Consider the following 20,796-nt stretch of genomic DNA (forward strand, 5'->3'; position numbering starts at 1 on the left):
GGCCTCATTTTGTAGATTGTATGAAAAATTTCGTATTTACTATGGAAAAAATAAGTTGTATGTTATTTGTCACGAAATTGATGTTGTTACAAACACCGTTACAATTGTATCATCTTTAGACCGTAACAAAAGGTTCTTTGAAAAGACAAGTTGTATATTATTTGTTACAAAATGATTTCATAACCAAAACCGTTACGAAAAGATATTGCAACTGTCAGAAAATATTTGCACCGCAATATTTGTTACGGTTATGTTTCGTTACAAAAATGAATTCTATTTTTTGTCGTGTCCAAGAAACCGTAATAAAAACTTCTCCCACGTGCGTTAACCACCATTCTTTTGTTACCGTATTTGTTGCAACAAAGAATTTTTGTTACTCGAGTAAACATACGGGGTAAAATTCGCAACAAATTCGTCACAAATAGCTTTTTGTCACAAAAAATAAGCATTTGTAGCAATTTTTAATCTGCTAGAAATAGTCAATCTTTTGGTATCGTACCAACACAATTTCTCATACTAAACATAAAAATACATCATAATATAATATATATATTTCATTTAAAATAATTTTAAATTACGCTATGTTTTAAATGCTTTGAAAATCATACTCCCTCCGTCCGCCTCTAAGGGTCACATTTACATTTTGCGTCATTGTACTTAACATTATAAATATTCTTATATTTGTATAGTTTTTTATACAAATATCATTCTATGAGTATTATAAAAAACTAATTAAAGTATTTTTTCAATTTTTTCTTAATTTGTCTTACGTTTGCAAAAGATAAATGGAACCCTCTAGAGCTGGCAAGTACTATAATCTAATAATTAATATATTCAATATAAACTTTATTTTATAGGTAATCAAATTTTATATAATAAAAATATATTTTCATACATAATTAACATAAATTAATAAATTATTTTATAAAAATAATTTTTAAAAAATATATATATTCAAGAAATGTAAAACTAAAAATATTTAAGTAGGTCTCAATTCAAAAATGAAATAAATAAAAGATTTTAAATGAAAAGAATTGATAGCATTGTGCAAATTTATACTCCAACTGCAACAAAACATACCTCAAATTGGATTAAAATATGAATATATATGACCATCTGTTAGATTTAGTGTTTAAATGTTTGCTTTATTTGACCACAAATCAAATTATTATTATTATTATTATTATTATTATTATTATTATTATTCATTCATTCATTCATTCATTAATTGATGCAATTTCAATTTTTTTAAAAAAATCAAATCAAATAAACTTTAAATTTCCAATTAATTAAACATTAGTAGCATTTGTTTTATATTCAAAATATCATATTAAATATTATTTTAATTTATTATTTTACTATTTAAATTTACTATTACACTAAAGGCTCCGCTTACCTAGATATTATTAAAAAAAATTATATCACCATTCATCGATAATAACCTTTTTTTAAAAAAATTACTATCAAATATATTTTTCTTCTTTGGGTGTATTTGTTTGGGGATTTGGATTTTCACTTTGAATTTGAATAGTATAAATTTTGAATTGTAATAGTTGATGTGATATAAATAAGTGTTGATGTAATATTTTGAATGTAACATTAATTTTTAGAATAATATAAAAAATAAAAAATATGTATTTGATTTAATATTTTTGAGGAAATTTTTTTTGATTAAAAGTAGATTTTTGGAAGAATTCAACAAATGAACTTTGGTTGGACTTAAATATTAAGAAATAATAGTATTATAATGTAAATGTTATGTGGGTAAAAAGTAGAATGATGTGTGTTTGTTTGGGGGTTTGGATTTTGGATTGGGATTTGAATAGTAAAAATTTTGAATTTGAATAGTTGTATGATGTGATATAAATAGGGTTTGATGTGATGTTTTGAATGTAAAATTGATTTTTAGTATAATATAAAAAATGGAAAATAGGTGTTTGATTTGATGTTTTTGGGGGGAAAAAATTGGATGAATAGTGGAAATCTTCCAAAATCCTTCAAACAAACACACCAATGTATTAGGGAGTTACATAAAAAGTGGTGGGGTAAGTAGAAAAAAATAGTGATAAAATTATTATTATTAGTTAAAATAAAAATAATAAAATTATTAATGAATAAAGTGATTTATAATAAATAAAGTATATACAAGTTTAATAGATAGTAAAAAAAATATACTCATGGTCTGTTTGTTTGGGAGATTGGATTGGATTTACACTGTTGATCCAATTTTTTTCCCTAAAAATATCAAATCAAACACCTATTTTTTATTTTTTATATTATACTAAAAATCAATTTTACATTCAAAACATCACATCAACACTTATTTATATCACACCATACAACTATTCAAATTCAAAATTTTTACTGTTCAAATTCCAACTCAAAATTCAAACCCCCAAACAAACACAATCATAATTTTGTCGAACGAAATGAGTATTAAATATTTATTCTTTTACAATTTTTTTTTAATTTTTTTTTTAAATTCCAAACTTTTACTTGAATAGAGCCTAAATATGATTACATAAACATAAAATTTTGAGCTTGGATATTTTTTTATGAAGATGTTTGACACTTAACTTTTATTCTAATATCATATTAAATACTTATCTATCTGAAAATTTAGGTTAATAGAAATATATATAAATAATTACATGTTATATAATTTCGATTAACCTATAATTTCATGTAAATTTTCGTCTATCACAATCAAAATTAATAAAGACACAAAACAACACTTTCATGTAATATTTTTATAATTCTATATTATTCACTATAGCTAAAATTGTACAAAAAACACATGAACAAAACTAATTCAACCATCAACTAAGACAATAGCTTTCTCTTCATCGTTCAACAATCCCTCAAACGAACATCACATTTTCCACGAAAATTTTTTACAGCCATTCTGTAACTATGTACAAAACATACGTACATTTAGTCACTATCCAACATTCTCAGATTTTTTGACACAACCATCGACAACGATGATAATGACAACGGCATGTCCCAATTCCTCGTAGTTGTACGTAAATGCGCACTTTCGACTCACCGGCATGAGCGAGTTGTACCAATTGTCACAAACGAACAATCTCGGGACCCTTTCTCCCCTACACTAATTAGATTTTGTTCTACCTTATTTTGATCATTATTCTATCTTACTTTTATTACTCTCGGTTGCTTCAAGTTTTAAACATAATATTTTATTTTCATTAAATGTCACATTACGACTAATAACAATTTTAAAATTAGGCCTAGACATTAATCACAATCTATGCAACTTAACATCTTCTGGATATCCTAAGGACATACATTTTTCAACTATAGGATCTAACTTATCAATACTAACACCAATAAAGACAGAACACCCAAAAAATATGAATATTAGATCTATCGATTTTCTTAGCCGACCACTTATAACATACACCTTTTTAAAGGAATTTTAAGGTAATCTATCGATTAAGTAGGTTGTTGTCACAACACTTATTATGAAGTTTCTTAGATAAATAGATAAAGCTGAAAAAACTTCTAATCCTTTTAAAATGGTCTTATTCATCCTCTTAGCAACTTCATTTTGTTGGAGTGAGATGGGACGGCCTAGATTCACAATCGACATGCATACAATTTAGCACTCTAAAAATATTTTTTCTTTCTCATTTCTCGACCGTGTTCCTATCAATTTCCCTCTCTATCAGAAGTTGTAACCTCAGTCCTTGTGAAAATTGAGGTTTGTTCTTCCTTCGGTTTGATGGTTCAAATTCCTCGATTCAGTACGTAACTTTCCATTTTGTGATTTTTCGAGTGGTGTAACTATTATCCATTGTAAATTAGTTTTTGGGGTCTTCTTGATCCTTTGAGGGGATATTAAGGTTGGTGGAGTGTGTTTGTCGCCATTTTGGGTTCGATTGTCCTGTTTTGTGTTGCTTTCGTAGCGTTCGAATGATTTGGGGGCTTAAGCCTAAAATAAATTTGTAGTATTAATTTGGATTTATTCAAAATTCACTTTTACTAAATATATATATATATTTTTTTGTTTGTGGAAATTATTTGATAAAATCCATTAATCCAAAGGTAAATTCGCAACATTTTCAATAAAACACATAAAATTATAAAATTAGTCAGTATACTTTGATTCGTGATTTGTTTTGCTTTATGCTACCAATCTATTTTCTCTTTATTTGTTAAAGGGTAAACTATTTTTTTAATATCGTATCTAATCTCCTTTATTATTTTAGAACTTTAAGTGGACTATATCTAAAAATAGTCTTGTAACTAAAATGTTTTTGGTAAAATGGTCCTCTGGTGCCGGACTTGCCACGCTGGCCCACCGTTGTAGACGTGACGCTGACGCGACTGATATGTCATCACCACGTAGATGCTACGTCGGAGGATCATTTTAGCGAAAAAAGTTTACTTGCAAAGCTATTTTCAGACCACTACAAAAAAAAATCTTTGTTTTGCCTCGGAAAATTGGTTCGGAAAATGAAATGGTCCTTTGACGGATTCTTCGCGGCTGTTTGTGTAGCCTTTGAATTTTGGAGTTTAATTGGAATAGTCTCTGAATTTTCGAGACTAAATACTTCGGAAATTTCGAGACAAGATAGTTTTGAAAATTTCGAGACTAATGAAATAGTTTCGAAAATTCCGAAACAAATAAAATTAGCATCGGAAAGTCCGAAGCAAATTTAAAAATTTTTCTATTTAAAAAAATATATATTATATCAATAACCTCGGAAATTTCAAGGTAAATTTTAAATTATTTTTTTAAAAAAATATTATATTCCAATGCTCCCATGGGAGCGCCTTCGCCGCCACCCAAGGGACCGCCGCCTGCCGCCGGAGAAGATTCCAAAACTGTGCCCGCCGCTGCAGCTTTCGCCGTCGCCACCGTCACCCGAGAAGATTCCGAAACCGCCCCGCCACAGCAGCTTCTGCCGCCGCCGGCTGCCTCCCCTGCCACCGCGCCAGGCCGGAGAAGAAAGGAAACTAAGAGAAAAGGCCACCGCCGGCGCCTGCCACCGCTGCTGCCGCCCCGCCGGGGAAGAAGCCGCTGGTGTTGCCCCCAGTCCCCGCTGCTGCCGCCTGCCGGAGAAGAAGAAGAAGAAAGAGAGGGCTCCACCTCAGCCGCTGTTGCCGTACGCCGGAGCGGAAGCCGCCTGCGTCGCCACCGCCTGCCGGTGAAGAAGTAAAAAGAAAGAGTAGTCCGCCTCATCCGCTGCTGCCTCCGTCGTCGTTGCTCCCATCGCCGTCGCCGGAGTGAAAGCTGTCTGCGCCGCCACCAGCCCCGTCGCCGCCACCTGCCGAAGAAGCAGAAGAAGAAAGAGGAATCTGCCTCTGCCGCTGCTGCCTCAGATATTGTCGCTCCGGTCGACGACGACGCCGCTGCCGCCGTGGTCGCCGCCTCCGACTGGTAGGCGGAGGGAAGAAAGAGTTTGAGAGAGTTAAGTGGAAGAAGAAAGGGGATGATGAATTAATAGAGGAAAAATAAACGTGGGAATTGTTATATATACACGTGTATAAGTTGTGGATGCCAATACTTTTGCCATGTTTGATGTTCGCAGGTGAAATGTTGTATAATTTGTAGCCAAATATTGTAGACTCCTATTTCCTATAAATATGACATTGCTGTAATGAAAAGGCATTACACACTACACATTAATTTCTTATATATAATATATATAACATCCGCACACACAACATGCTATCTATCTATTATTATTATATATATAAGCCACACATATATATATATATATATCTAATATATACATATTTTTATAATATACAAAATAGTGGTTAGCGGTAGAAATAATTAATATTTTTATTGGCTAATCCTATACTAATATCACAACACGTTATCAGCACGATTGTGTATTTTAATTTCCGCAAGGTAATATTTTATATTTTATCTGTTTATTATGTTTAACCTTGCCAAACAGAAATTTCTCTCTCTCCTCGTTTCTGGCCAAAATTATATGGCATGGGCTCGCGATGTTAAAATGCATCTGGCATCAATGGGTTTGGAAAATACCATTGCCCGGGATAAAAGCTCCCCGAGCCAAGATCGTGCAAAGGCCATGATGTTTTTGTGTCATCACATCGATGAGGCACTGAAAATGCAGTATGTCACGCTCGAATCTCCACTTGAATTGTGGGAGAGATTGAAAGAAAGATATGATCATTTGAAACTGACATTGTTGCCAAGGGCACGAAGCGAATGGTAAAGCCTACGGCTTTAGGACATTAAAACAGTCCAATAATATAATTCTGCAGTGTTTAAAATAACATCACAGCTGCGCCACTGTGGCGAAAATATATCTGAATCTGATATGATGGAAAAAACTTTCTCCATTTTTCATGCCTCTAACATGGTTTTGCAGCAGCAGTCGCGTAAGAGGCTTCTAGAAATATTTTGAGCTGATCACCTGTCTTTTGCTGGCCGAACAAAATAATGAATTGCTGTTGAAAATCACGAATCTCGGCCGACATGTGCAAATTCATTTCCAGAGGCAAATGCAATACAACTGGCAAATCCGGTGCGTGGCCGTGGGCAGGTCAGAAATCAAAGAATTGATCGCGATCGAAATTAGAATCGCGAACTGGGCCGGACAAACGCATACAGTCACAATAATTATCAGAACAGGCTCTGATATGTGCCAAATCAGCGTTATAATGACAGAAGGCCGTACAGACCTCAACAGAGGTTCAACACCGGGAGAAACAAAAACAATAACGAGGAGTGCACCCGGTGTGGAATCAAAGGCCATTGGGCCCATGTTTGTCGCACGGCCATTCATTTGGTTGAATTGTACCGGGCCTCAAAAGAAATACAGGGAAGAATTGCCCCCGAAACAAATCACGCTGCCCATGATGACACATTTGATGATGTGATGAATGAAAATATCACGCACCTGGATGCCTATGATCTGCTTGACATAGCTGATGATGTTAAATGATAAAATATTGTTGTATCTCTTTTGTTATTTTGATGTTTTCTTGTATTGCCCCCTATAATATAAGTCTATTTTGATTATGTTATTAATACATGTCTTTTATTATTTTTACCTTCTTGCAAAGATATGCATGTCAAATATTTTGGAGCCGATGACAACATCTGTCTTATCGACAGTGCTACGAGTCACAACATTCTGAAAAATAAATGTTATTTCTCCCACCTGAATATGGGAAAGACCACTATTGTTACTATCAGTGGTGCATCGAAAATGATTGAACGCTCAAAAAAACTATTGTATATCTCCCAAAAGGGAAAAAAATGGCAATTGAAAATATCTTGTTCTCGAGCAAAGCTCGAAGGAATTTGCTGAGCTTCAGTGATATTCGGAAAAATGGGTATCACATTGAAATATTGAATGAGGCAGAAAATGAGTATCTCTTGATAACTCAGATTGTGAATGACAAAAGAATTGTGAAAGAAAAATTGTTATCATTTTCTTCCGGCTTATATTATTCAAATATCAGTGCCATTGAAACATATTACCTAGTAAACCAAATGGCTACTAGTGAATTTAAAACTTGGCACAATCGACTTGGGCATCCTGACAATGTAATGCTGAGGCGAATTGTTGAAAATTCAAATGTCCACTCATTGAAACAAAAATATTTTGAATCCGAATGAATTTGCTTGTGCTGCCTATTCCCAAGGGAAGTTAATAATCAGGCCATCTCCAAAAAAAGTTGAATTTGAATCCCCAACTTTTATGGAAAGAATTCAGGGTGATATTTGTGGACCAATAGATACTCCGTGTGGACCCTTCAAGTACTTTATGGTGCTAATCGACACGTCAACGAGATGGTCACACATGTGCCTGTTATCTACTCACAATCTAGCTTTCGCTAGACTACTTGAACAAATAATTAAATTGCGAGCACAATTTCCAGATAACCCGATAAAGAAAATACGTTTAGATAATGCTGGAGAGTATTCATCACATACATTTGATAATTACTGCATGTCAATTGGGATTAATGTGGAACATCCTGTTCCCCATGTACATACGCAAAATGGTCTGGCTGAATCCCTTATCAAAAGATTGCAATTAATTGCTAGACCATTATTGATGAGGTCTAAACTCCCTGTATCATGTTGGGGACATGCTATATTACATGCAGCAGCCCTTGTGAAAATAAGACCGACAAGTTATCACTGTTATTCCCCTACTCAATTGGTTTCTGGAAAAGTACTAAATATATCTCACCTGCGAATTTTTGGGTGTGCTGTTTATGTGCCAATTGCGCCACCTCAACTCACGAAAATAGGACCTCAAAGGAGGTTGGGTATATATGTCGGGTATGAATCACCCTCGATTGCGAAATATCTTGAACCAACAATGGGTAATTTATTTACTGCAAGGTTTGCAAACTGTCATTTTGATGAATCTCATTTCCCTACATTAGGGGGAGACAATAATCAACTGAAAAAAGAAATTTCGCGGAAAATACCATTTGAATTTGATCATCGTACGAAACATAGTGAACTTGAAGTTCAAAGAATTGTGCATTTGCATAAAATTGCAAACCAATTTCTGATGCTTTCAATGATGCTGCACGAGTTACAAAATCATATATTGCAACAGCAAATGCACTGGCTAAAATAAATATCCCAGAAGGGAAGGTGCCGAGTGCTAATGAGCATACAGCCCACGTAAAACGTGGCAGACCGTTGGGTTCCAATGATAAGAATCCACGAAAAAAGAAAATTGTAAATACTGGTGAAGAGATCAACAATGATCAGATACCTGAAAAGGTCACTACAACCCCTGAAGATGTTGATACTAAAAATTCTGTTGAAGTTATTGAAACTTCTGTTAACTATACCACCAATGGAAAATATTAGAACTGAAAGAAAACACATATTCATAATGCATTTGCATATTCTGTAGCACTCAATATAATGAAAGATGACGAGAATTATGAATCAAAATCAGTTGATGAGTGTCGGCAAAGAGATGATTGGGCAAAATGAAAATACGCAATTAAGTCTGAATTAGACTCATTAAATAAACGACAAGTATTCGGCTCTATAGTCCAAACACCTGTAAATGTAAAACCTGTTGGCTACAAGTGGGTGTTTGTAAGAAAAAGAAATGAAAATAATGATATCACAAGATATAAAGCAAGGCTTCTAACCCAGGGTTTTTCCCAGAGACCGGGTATTGATTTTGAAAAGACATATTCGCCGGTCATTGATGGAATAACATTCAGGTATCTGGTGAGTCTGGCAGTACACAATAATCTTGATATGCGATTAATGGATGTAGTTATTGTCTATCTTTACGGCTCTTTAGACAATGACGTCTACATGAAAATCCCAGAAGGGATCAACATACCTGAATAATTCAAATCAAAGCCAAAAGAATCATATTCCATCAAATTGTAAAAATCTTTGTATGGGCTCAAGCAATCGGGCCGAATGTAGTACAATCGTCTCAACGAAAGCTTAACCGAAGAAGGTTATATAAATGACCCTATCTGTTCATGTGTGTTTATAAAGAAAAATGGGTCTGAATTTGTAATCGTCGCTGTATATGTCGATGATCTCAATTTGATTGGAACTCCTGATGAAATCCAGAAAGCTGTTGAATATCTGAAAAAGGAGTTTGAGATCAAATATTTTGGAAAAACTAAATTTTGTCTCGGTCTGCAAATTGAGCATTTGGAAAGTGGAACATTTATTCACCAATCAAATTATACCAAAAGGGTACTAAAACAGTTCCTAATGGATAAATCACATTCGCTAAGTACCCCAATGATCGTCAGAGCACTCGATCCAGCAAATGATCCTTTTAGACCAAAAGAGGAAAATGAAGAAACAATTGGCCCTGAAGTGCCATATATGAGTGCTATAGGCGCATTAATGTATCTTGCCAACAACCCGACCTGATATATCATTTGCTGTAAATTTATTGGCAAGATTAAGTTCATCGCCTACTCGACGACATTGGAACGAGATTAAGCACATTTTTTGCTATCTCCAAGGAACAATTGATCTCGGGTTATTTTACTTGAAAGATTCTCGACATGAATGCGTGATACTTATCTGATCCTCATAAAGCCAAATCACAAACTGGCTATATATTCACTTGTGACGAAACAGTGATCTCTTGGAGATCGATGAAACAAACTTTAACTGTCACTTCTTCAAATCATGCTGAAATATTGACAATACATGAAGTTAGTCGAGAATGTGTTTGGTTGAGGTCAATGACTCAACATATTCTGAAAAATTGTGGATTAATATCGGACGATAAAATTTCCCCAACTACATTGTATGAAGATAATACGGCTTGTATAGCCCAATTGAAAGGGAGTTACATTAAAAGAGATAGAACGAAATATATTTCACCAAAATTCTTTTTTACTCATGATCTACAACAAAATGGTGAAATCAGATAATAATTTGGTGGATATATTAACCAAGGCGTTACCGACTGCAACATTTGAAAAATTGGTAAAGAAAATTGGAATGCGTCGGTTCAGGGATCTCAAATAATGCTCAAATCAATGGGAGAATCAATACAAGAATGATGTATTCTTTTTCCTTCATTAGGATTTTTTCCCACAGGATTTTTTTCTAGTAAGGTTTTAACGAGACACATTTTTTGTATAAAAGCATCCAAGAGGGAGTGTTATACACATCATACGTGTATAAGTTGTGGATGCCAATATTTTTGCCACGTTTGATCTTCGTAGGGGAAATATTGTATAATTTGTAGCCAAATGTTGTAGACTCCTATTTTCTATAAATATGACATTGTTGTAATGAAAAGGCATTGCACACTACACATTAATTTCAATCCATTTATTTACTCTCCGATATTCCATTTCCCTTATACGGCATATATACATATATTCTTATATATAATATATATATATATATAACACACGCCCACACAACATACTATCTATTATTATTATATATATAAGCCATACATATATATATCTAATATATACATATTTGTACAATATACAAAATAGTGGTTAGCGGTAAAAGTAATTAATATTTCTATTAGCTAATTTTTGTTTTGTGAGAATCTTCAAAAATAATTTTTTTTTTTTTTTTTTATGTGAGATACAGAGTATCGCGTAGAAAATATAATAAATGTATATAGTGTATTAATATTTTTTGAAAAACGTGAGAGAAACAAAAGTAGGAAGAACAAATCCTGTTTGAAAAGTTTTTAATTTTATTTTATTATGTTTATGATTTTTTTTTTAAAAAATAAATATTTGAGTTTTTTTTAAATAGAAAATGGGTTATGGGGAGAATTTATATTTGATTTTTTTTTGTAAATTTTAAGTTTTGAATTTATTTTAAAGGAAAAATTTAATATTTAAATTTTTTAAATTACGGTGTGATAGTTATGAGCGCAAAATTTTATATTTGAAATTTTTTTTAATTTTATTTTAAGTAAATAATTTTAATATTGAAATTTTATAAAATTAGAGTAAGGTAATTTAGGTGGAAAATCTTATATTTGAATTTTTTTTAGGATTTTCAAGTTTTGAATTTTATTTTTTAAAAAATAAATTTAATATTGACTTTTTTTTTAAAATTAGGATACGATACTTTAGACGAAAAATTTTATATTTGAATTTTTTTTTAGAATTTTTAAGTTTTGGATTTAATTTAAAGAAAGAATTTTAGTGTTGAAATTTTTTAAAATTAGAGTAGGATAATTTAGGTGGAAAAATTTATATTTGAATTTTTTTGTTTTTTAAGTTTTGAGAAGTTTTTAAAATTAAAATTTTAAAAATATGAAACTATTTAAAATAAAATTTACACTTTATAGCGAATATAAGAAACCAAAAATGTATTTTAGCTCTAATTTAATTACCCATTAAATTTATTGTTTAAGTTATACGTATATTGTAACAATTTAATCAATTATTATTCATTTATTTTTACACAATAAATAAATTATAAATATAAATCTAAATAAAATCAAAATTAATTAATTTGTAGTGGTCGGTGAGTTTAAATCGTTTAATAGGTTCAGAAGTTCCGAAACTAGTTACAATTGGTTCGAAAGTTCCGAGAATAATTACAATAGATTCGAAAATTCCGAGACTAATCAAACAGCTTTGGAAACTCCGAGACTAATAAAAAAAAGTCTCGAAATTTCAAAAACTAATTGAAATAGGTTTGGAAGTTCTGAGACTAAAAAGTCTCGGAATACCCGAGACTAATCGAAATAGGTTCAGAATATCCGAAACTAATCAATATATTAAAATGTATATTTAATATAGGTTCGGATTTTTAAATAGCTTCCGAATTTCCGAAACTAATTATAAAAGTAAATCAATTATTTTATCTTTAAATATATATTAATTATAATTTTAATAATTATGATATACTTAATGGCATTTAATACATATTTATTTTATTAAATTAAATAAAAAAATGACAAAAAACCAAAATTGATGGAGTAGACCTCACACCGATCTCTTATATATATATATATATAGATATAGATAGATTATACAAGTTCGATCACCGTGTAATATACGGATATCAGATAATATATTATTTTTTAGATTATTCTCTTATAATTCAATTATATATGGTGTGTTTCTCCGGCCAAAAACTGGGCTAAGAGGTTTGGGAGCGTTTGTCTCTTTTTGTTTTTTCTTTTTTTTTTTTAGTTTTTTAAATTATAAATATATAAAAAAATTATAATAATTATAATTTAATAAAATAATATATATATATATATCATATTGTATAAAATAAATTTTTTTATAATACAAATAAATAAAAATTTTAATATACATGTAGATGTAATATAAATTTATAATTAAATTATACAAATTACTACGCATTTATATTATTATATTTATTACTACCGAATCAATACACATCAGAACTTTTCAAACTCAATCAAAACCTTAATACAAAAGAAACACATAAATTCAAAGTCACCTCAAAATTCAAATAAAAACCAAATCCAAATTCAAATTTCCTGAAAACCCCCGTAAAGAAACACACCATAATAATTTTTAAATTGTTTTTTTTTTTTTTTTTTTTTTTTGTGGGTGATTGCAAATATCATGATTCTCACTTTTAATTGTTCAAAATATTTATTCCTTAATAATTCGTTATATTTATAATAAAATCTTGATTTGAAATGTACAAAAATTTAATCTCATATTTTGTGCTATTGTTTTTTTTTTTTTTTTTTTTTTATTAGAGATATATATGGTTTATTCACTTTGGGTGTGTTTGTCTCGTGATTGGATTTTGATTTGAGTTTTGAATAGTAAAAATTTTCATTTAAATATTTGTATGATAAGGTTAAATATGTATTGATGTGATATTTTTAATGTAAAATTTATTTTTAAAATATAATATAAAAAGTGAAAAATAAATATTGTGATTTGATATTTTTAAAAAATATTTATTTTATGAATAATAAAATTTTGATAGAGTTTGTTAAAAGAACGCACTCTTAGTGTTTTTAGATGAAGTGTTTTACATGTAGACACATGAAATTGTATTTGTAATATAAAAAATATTATTTGTATTGAATTATTAAAATTTTTATGGGTGATAGTATATATTATATATTCTGTTAATGTTAATGTGTATGTTTATTATATTTTTTTAAATATCATTTATGGAGAATCGTTTATCCAAAAATAACAAACCTATAATTTTTTATAGAAAATTTTGTTTTAAAAAAATAATAGTAACATTTAAATGAATTGATATAAACACGGTTATATTAAAATCAATTATTTATATTTGTAAGATAATTGCTAGTTTTGTAATTTTAGTTTTTATCTAAATTTAATTTTATACTCCCTCGCTCTGATAAAATTTAGGTAAAATATAATCAGTAATTAACTAATAAATGTATTAATAAAATAATTATTGTATAATAAAATTAACTATAAATTAAAATTAAGATTTCTAAATAATTAATTAAGATTAAAAAAAATATACATTCTGAAATTTAAAATGTAATTAAAACGTATAATTATATTTCTGAAAAATAAAAGAACAAATTACAAGAACAAAGTAAAATTTTTTATTTTTAGATAATTTATTTTTATAGTAACTTGATTTGACAATAATGATATTTTTTTCCCTCTAAATTCTAGGGACAATTTTATTAAAAAGAACAATAAATAACAAGTGCAAACTTATCATTTGTTTGGTTTCCTTTTCAACTTATTTTCTCCATTTATTTGCTAAAGCATACTCTATTTACTTTTTGTTCAAAATGTAACTAATTTGTTATCTTCAATTATTCAAATAAATAGTGTCAATTATATTTTTTGTAAGTGAGCTCTACTATATAATTAAAACACCCTCAAGTTTATATTTATTTACAGAGATACTTCTAAATAAAATTAAAATACTAGAACAATACACAATGTGTTAGTTTAGTAAAATGGATTGAATGAATATTTTTCATATAAAATATAAAAAATTATTTAGATGATATAAAAAATAAATATGTGCAATACATCAATTTTTTTGAAAAAAATATATATGAAAAAATATAAAAAGAACAAAGTTATATACATGAAAAGAGTCTTATATTTTTCCAAAAAATAAACAAAATTATTATTTTTCACTGAAACTATTTTATTTATTTATATCATTTAAAATATCAAATCATTATTTATTTACTATATATTTCATAAAAAAATACGGGAGACTTGGTCTGCACTCCTTGTCAGTAGTATAGAATTTACATTCAGTCCCTATTATTAAAAAATTGATCTGCACTCCCTCATTTTCAGTATTGATTTAGATTTAATCCCTATTTTTTTATTTTTCCATTAAACAGTATAGTATAAATATGATGTACCCTTAAAATATATTTAAATACTTTTAACATTTTTTTATATACTTATAGCACATTCCGCTCTACCTATACTACGTCTCGCTCTACCTAAATTGTTCTACTATATACCTTTATTTACGTTTTGTGTACTTTTGTATGTGTATTTAAAAATAATAATAATAATAATAATAATAATAATAATAATAAATAATTATAATTATGTTTTATTATGGGATGAAACAAAAAAAAAATAACTACATACTTCTCATATCCCAAAAAAAATTCTATACCCGTCATTCTCGTTCATGTATCACAATATATTGAAATTTTTTCTCCTTCATGCAATCGATCGCTCTTATTTCCCCTCAAATTTATTCATATTCATTGAGATTTCTAAATTTGCACTAAAATTATTGTATTATCGGAATCTAATTGTAAAATAAAATATACATACTATAAAAATTACAATATGACTAATTTATTGAAATACAATCCAAAATTGATACGTAGAATTTAAATAAAATCATGATATGTGTATATATATATATGTGTGTATGTATATATTCATTCAATCAATAGAATTACAAATTTATATTAAAAAAATTGCAATAGAAAATTAAATATATAGATTTTAAATACAACAATGATTATATATATCATTTTATCAATATTAGTTTACTTACTCTTTTAATTCTACCTATAAAATAAAAAATTTGATGTTAATAATTTATATTATTTTTGTACAAAATTCATAATTATATTTAATATAATACTCCCTGTGTCCCAAAAGAGATGTCTTATTGGATGTTGACACGAGAATTAAGAAATAATAGTATTTAATTAAAAGTAGGGTATAAAATAGAATATAAAAGACTAAAAATTCCTTACTTTTTGAACGATTTTAAAAGTATGGTAGAGTAATAACTATGGGTAGTTTGGAAAAGTAGAAATAATTTTGTTATAAAGTGGGGACCACGGTTACTAAATAAAGGAAATAAGACAATTGTTTTGAGATGGACGAAAATGGAAAAACAAGACAACTTTTTTGGGACGGAGGAAGTATAAAATATTACGTAAATATTATAAAATATTATATATAATATAAACTTTATCATATGATTCAATATAATATTAGCACAATAAATATCTATCTATCTATCTATATATAATTATTCTATCAAATATTTAAAATCCTATATATCATACAATTTTTTTTAAATATTAATACTAGTAATAAAATTTATTTATAGTATTTTATATATTTTAAATACTTACTATGTATAAAGATTAGGGTTCGTTTGTTTTGTGTTTTGATTTGAAAGAATTTTTTTTTTATGTGAAATATAAAAAAATATATAGATAATATAAATATCATGAGTGTGCGTAAATATATTAATTTTTGTAGAAAAATATGTTGAAATTTTTTCAAAAAACAAACAAATCCTTATTCTATAAAAAAAATATATATATTTTTTAATCTTTACTAATATTTTTATTTTTTTTATTCTAAAACGGGAAAATAAAATAAATATAAATATAATTTTATTAAAAAAGTAAATTAATTTTTTAAAAGAATTAATAAAAACAGATAGAATCAATTTTTTTTTCTTATTCAACAATTCTAATTATAACAATACACCTAAAAAGTAAATATATAAAAAATAAATTATTTAAATACACATTCTAAATATTTATGCATATACCATTTTAACATTTATGCATATATCAGTTTAACATTCATGCATATACCCCACTGATAGAGGTAGTGGTATCACAGAGTGATTTAATTGTCTTCTTCGTTGGGAAATTGATTGATAGCAACTACATTTTAAAATACCTACAGCTATATAAATATAATATTTAATTAACCACAAATTATATATTGACTACCGGTGTTTGTACCTCGAGGATATTGTGTAAGTGTTATGTACTTGCAATATAAAGTCATATGCTCCGCTAACGCGTATATATGCTCTGGTTATATATGGTAGGAAAAATGGATCGTGTTCGGTTCAACATATTCAATTGCTCTTAGTAACCAGAGATAAATTCATCATTATTGTGTTCTCACGACTCCCTGACATGTAAGTAAAGAAAAGAACACATGTTTACTATAGATGACCAAACAAGTAAGAAATGACGTTGTTAAGTTTGTTGGTTGTTACTCATGCATTACTACTCTCACAAATTGGTTATTTTTTAGACATATTGCGTAGTAATCCACACCGTAACACACACAACAACATTTAGTTCACCAAGGCTGAGAGAGGAAGTGTTCTCACAAAGTATGCGAATTGGCCCTCTCCATAAAAATAACTGAAATTAACTACACTTGAAGATACCTGATAATACACAAATAATACCTAAGAAACCATTATTTATACCTCGCATGTAGGTGTTTGTACCCAGATCACATTCTTATGTACCTACATAAAATATCGACATACCTTAGCGCGGATCTTAACTACTTATAATAATAGTCTCATATGCTTTAGTAAAGAGTATATATGCTCCAATAACATGTGGTTGGAGAACAATAATTTTTTGTTCAAAATATTCATTTGATGACGGTAACTAAGGATGCGATCATTATCATAATCTTCCTGTGACACCTCAAATTGTCAGAAAAGGTAAACAACACATATTTATTATGAATGGTTAACCAAGTAAAAAATAACTTGGATAGGTTGTATGATATATGTACTATTATAGTCCAACCTCAACTAGTAGATGTCTAATAAAGTCATAAGTGACTAAATTGAATTATATTGGTCGTTAGAGTACATGATTGCTATCACAAATTGAAAATATTTAGATCTATTACATATTAATTCACACCGTAGCGCACACAACAATTTTTGGTCAAGAGCATCTAAGCATAGGGTATGACTCGGCTAAGCAGGTGAGTATTCTAGAGCAGCTATGTTGTACCTCCAACCTGGTTATATCAGGTATACCAAAACAGTTCAAACCGTCGGTTACGGTTTATCAAAATGTCAAACCGAAACCAAACCTTCTGAATGACCGGTTTCGATTGCGGTTTAAAAAACTGACGGTTACGGTTTGAACCGTCGATTTATGTACATTCATTTTTAATATTTTTTTTCCTTTTTAAGTTTTTCTAAATTTAAAAATTTATTCAAAAATATTATTTTCGATTTTAATTTCATTCAGATATATTTATTATTTATTTATTATGTAAAATCATATAAATAATAATTGCTAAGATTGTTACAATATAAAAGTAATTAAAATAATAAATTTACTAAGTAATTAAATCAAATTAAATTTTAAATTAAAATAAACAAAATTAAATTTTAAGAAATTGATGTGTATTAGATAATAAGATAGTTTCAATTAAATATAATTGTATGATAAGAAATACAAAATATAAAATATAAATAACCAAAATAATGTATATTATTATTATATAATTAATAATTATTTATTTTTATTAACATTAATATTATCTTTATTTTTATAACAATTTAATGATATATAGTAATTTCAATTACAAGTATATAATATACAATTTTAATTTAGAACATCCACTCTCCACGTTCCACCGCAGCTACAGTTGCAAGGGTTCGTTTTTCGTTTTTTTTTTTGTATTTTCTTCTTTTTCATTTTTTTTTTCTTCTTTCCTCCTGCTTCTTCTTCACTGTCGCCGCCCGCCCATAACATTCTATAATCCACAATCGCAGCCGGCGTGCAGGTTTAAAATTAAAAAGAAAAAAATAATGGCCAAACCGTCGGTTGAAACCGTAAACCGGCGGTTTGAACCAGCAGTTTGCACTTTGACAAATATATAAACCGTAACAAGAGGTTCGAAAACTGGTAAACCGAAGATTCGGAGCTACGTGGACAAATTTAAACAGAATGTGTTGTAAGTATATAAAATAAATTTGGAAGCATTTAAAGATATTCTAAAGGTACATTCAATTTTTATTTGAGAAAATCTAAAACATGGACTAATATTAAACTAAATATGTAAAGGAGGGAGTGCAGACCAATTGTTTTAAAATAGGAACTGAATTATAATTGAACACTACCTGTAGGGAGGGTAGACCAATTGTCCGAAAAAATACTCCATTCTTCTTATTTGTTTTTCCATAAGAAAATTTGTATTCCATCCGGCACTAAAGGTTTCATTTACCTTTTGCGTCATTGTACTTAACATTAAAAATATCTTTATATTTGTATAATTTTTTTGCACAAATATCATTATAATAATATTATAAGACATTAATATAACTATTCTTACTATTTTTTCTTGTTTTGTACTATATTTTCATATAATATTTAATATTCAAATATCAACACGTACAAAGTAAATGAGATCTTAACAGCCGGACATAGATAATAATTTTTTTCTTTTCTACTAAACCATCATATTACCTTTTTTTTATTATTATTTTTAACTATTTTTTTTTACTATAAAAGAAAAAAAAAAAAGAACATGCTCTATTAGAATCGATGCCAAAATTAAATAAACCTACTTTTACATGATGAATAAGTATATTATATCAAATAATTATTTTAATTTTAAAATATAGAGTTTGTTTGTTTGTAAGTTTTGATGAGATTTTATTATTTCAATTTTTTTAAACATCAAATCAAATATTTAATTTTTTATTTATTATATTACATCAAATTTTGATTTTGCGTTAAATATATTTGAATTCAAAATTTTATCATTTAAAATTCAAACTTTAAGAATAAAATTTCATAAACAAACACGCTCGCAATTCTCAAAATATAAAAATACCAAAAAAGACAAAATATATAATAATAATAATAATAATAATAATAATATACTATAACAACAGTAATATTTTTTTTAAGTAGGGGCTCCACATAAATATATTTGAAAAAAAAAATTAAAAATCACACGTAATTACATGTTAACGGTTCCCAAATATATACAGTAGTAGATTAACTTATACATAAAAAAAAAAAGATTAAATAATTTTATTAATTATATTTTAACAAATAATAACAGTAAAATTATACAAAATTCATTTGCGATTTCATGAAATTACACCAATTTTTTCATACTTTCAAAACTACGTTAAACTCCTTCGTGATTTTATAAACTCTGGATCTAACCTCATCAGTCAGTCAACGGGTGTTTAGTCTGCGGTTTTAGAATCTTCATTTATAAATTCTTAAAATTTAAAATATATTTATTTTTTTATATTAAACATCAAGAAACACTATGAAAAATTTTAAAATCAGATGAAATAATTGTTTTTGAGTATATTTTACTATTTCTTAAAGCTAAATATAAAAAAATAAGTATTTTGTCATTTCAAAAGTTTAGAAATAGAGATTTTGAAGCTTATTAACACTTTTTGTGCGTGTAAATCAAATACGGTTAAATAATGAGAACGACTGAGGAAGTTAGACGCCAAAGTTTATGAAATCACGAAAATTCTATCGCAGTTTTTGAAAAAGTCACAAGTGAATTTCGTACAATATTACCATAATAACTATTGCTTTCTACTTATTATATTATCTTTATCAATTATTTAATTAATTTTTTATAATATTCTTATCTTGTTTGTATTCGACCAAACTTATGTACTTTTACTGGACAGTGAAAGTAAAAGATTTTAAAAGGATCTAAGTTTCTTAGGTGTGTTTGTTCGTGTGTTTTAGTTTTTAAGTTTGGATTTTTAAATAGTAAAAAATTAAATTTAAATAATTGTTTGATGTAACATAAATAGAAGTTGATGTCATTCAAATAAATTTGTAGTATAATTTATATAAAAAAATAATAATTGTTTGATTTAATATCTTTTAAGAAAAAAAAATTAAATAATAAAAATCTATGACAAAACTACAATAATGTAATCTTAGTTTTTCTTTTTTTCTTTTAAATAATAATTTGCAAACAAAATTCGATAAGACGAAAACTGAAGAGACATGAGCTAGTCTATTTTACACTACCAAACCATCTACATAGTTCTGTCTCTCACGCTCTTGT

General features: G+C 28.1%; 1 protein-coding gene across 1 annotated transcript; it reads left to right on the forward strand.

Moving 5' to 3' along the window:
- The first annotated feature begins 4,782 nt into the window (after positions 1 to 4,782).
- LOC127266499 (uncharacterized) lies at positions 4,783 to 5,178 on the forward strand. The gene has a single exon (XM_051296755.1). It carries the CDS (start codon positions 4,783 to 4,785, stop codon positions 5,176 to 5,178), a length of 396 nt encoding a protein of 131 aa, XP_051152712.1.
- The last annotated feature ends 15,618 nt before the right edge of the window (positions 5,179 to 20,796 follow it).

Source organism: Andrographis paniculata, unplaced genomic scaffold (assembly GCF_009805555.1).
Source record: "Andrographis paniculata isolate CXL003 unplaced genomic scaffold, ASM980555v1 Contig76END, whole genome shotgun sequence".
Taxonomy (NCBI): Eukaryota; Viridiplantae; Streptophyta; class Magnoliopsida; order Lamiales; family Acanthaceae; genus Andrographis; species Andrographis paniculata.

Bases quoted from the DNA above. Each gene is read 5' to 3' on its own strand.
- LOC127266499 (XM_051296755.1), top strand. From the start codon at position 4,783: ATGCTCCCATGGGAGCGCCTTCGCCGCCACCCAAGGGACCGCCGCCTG.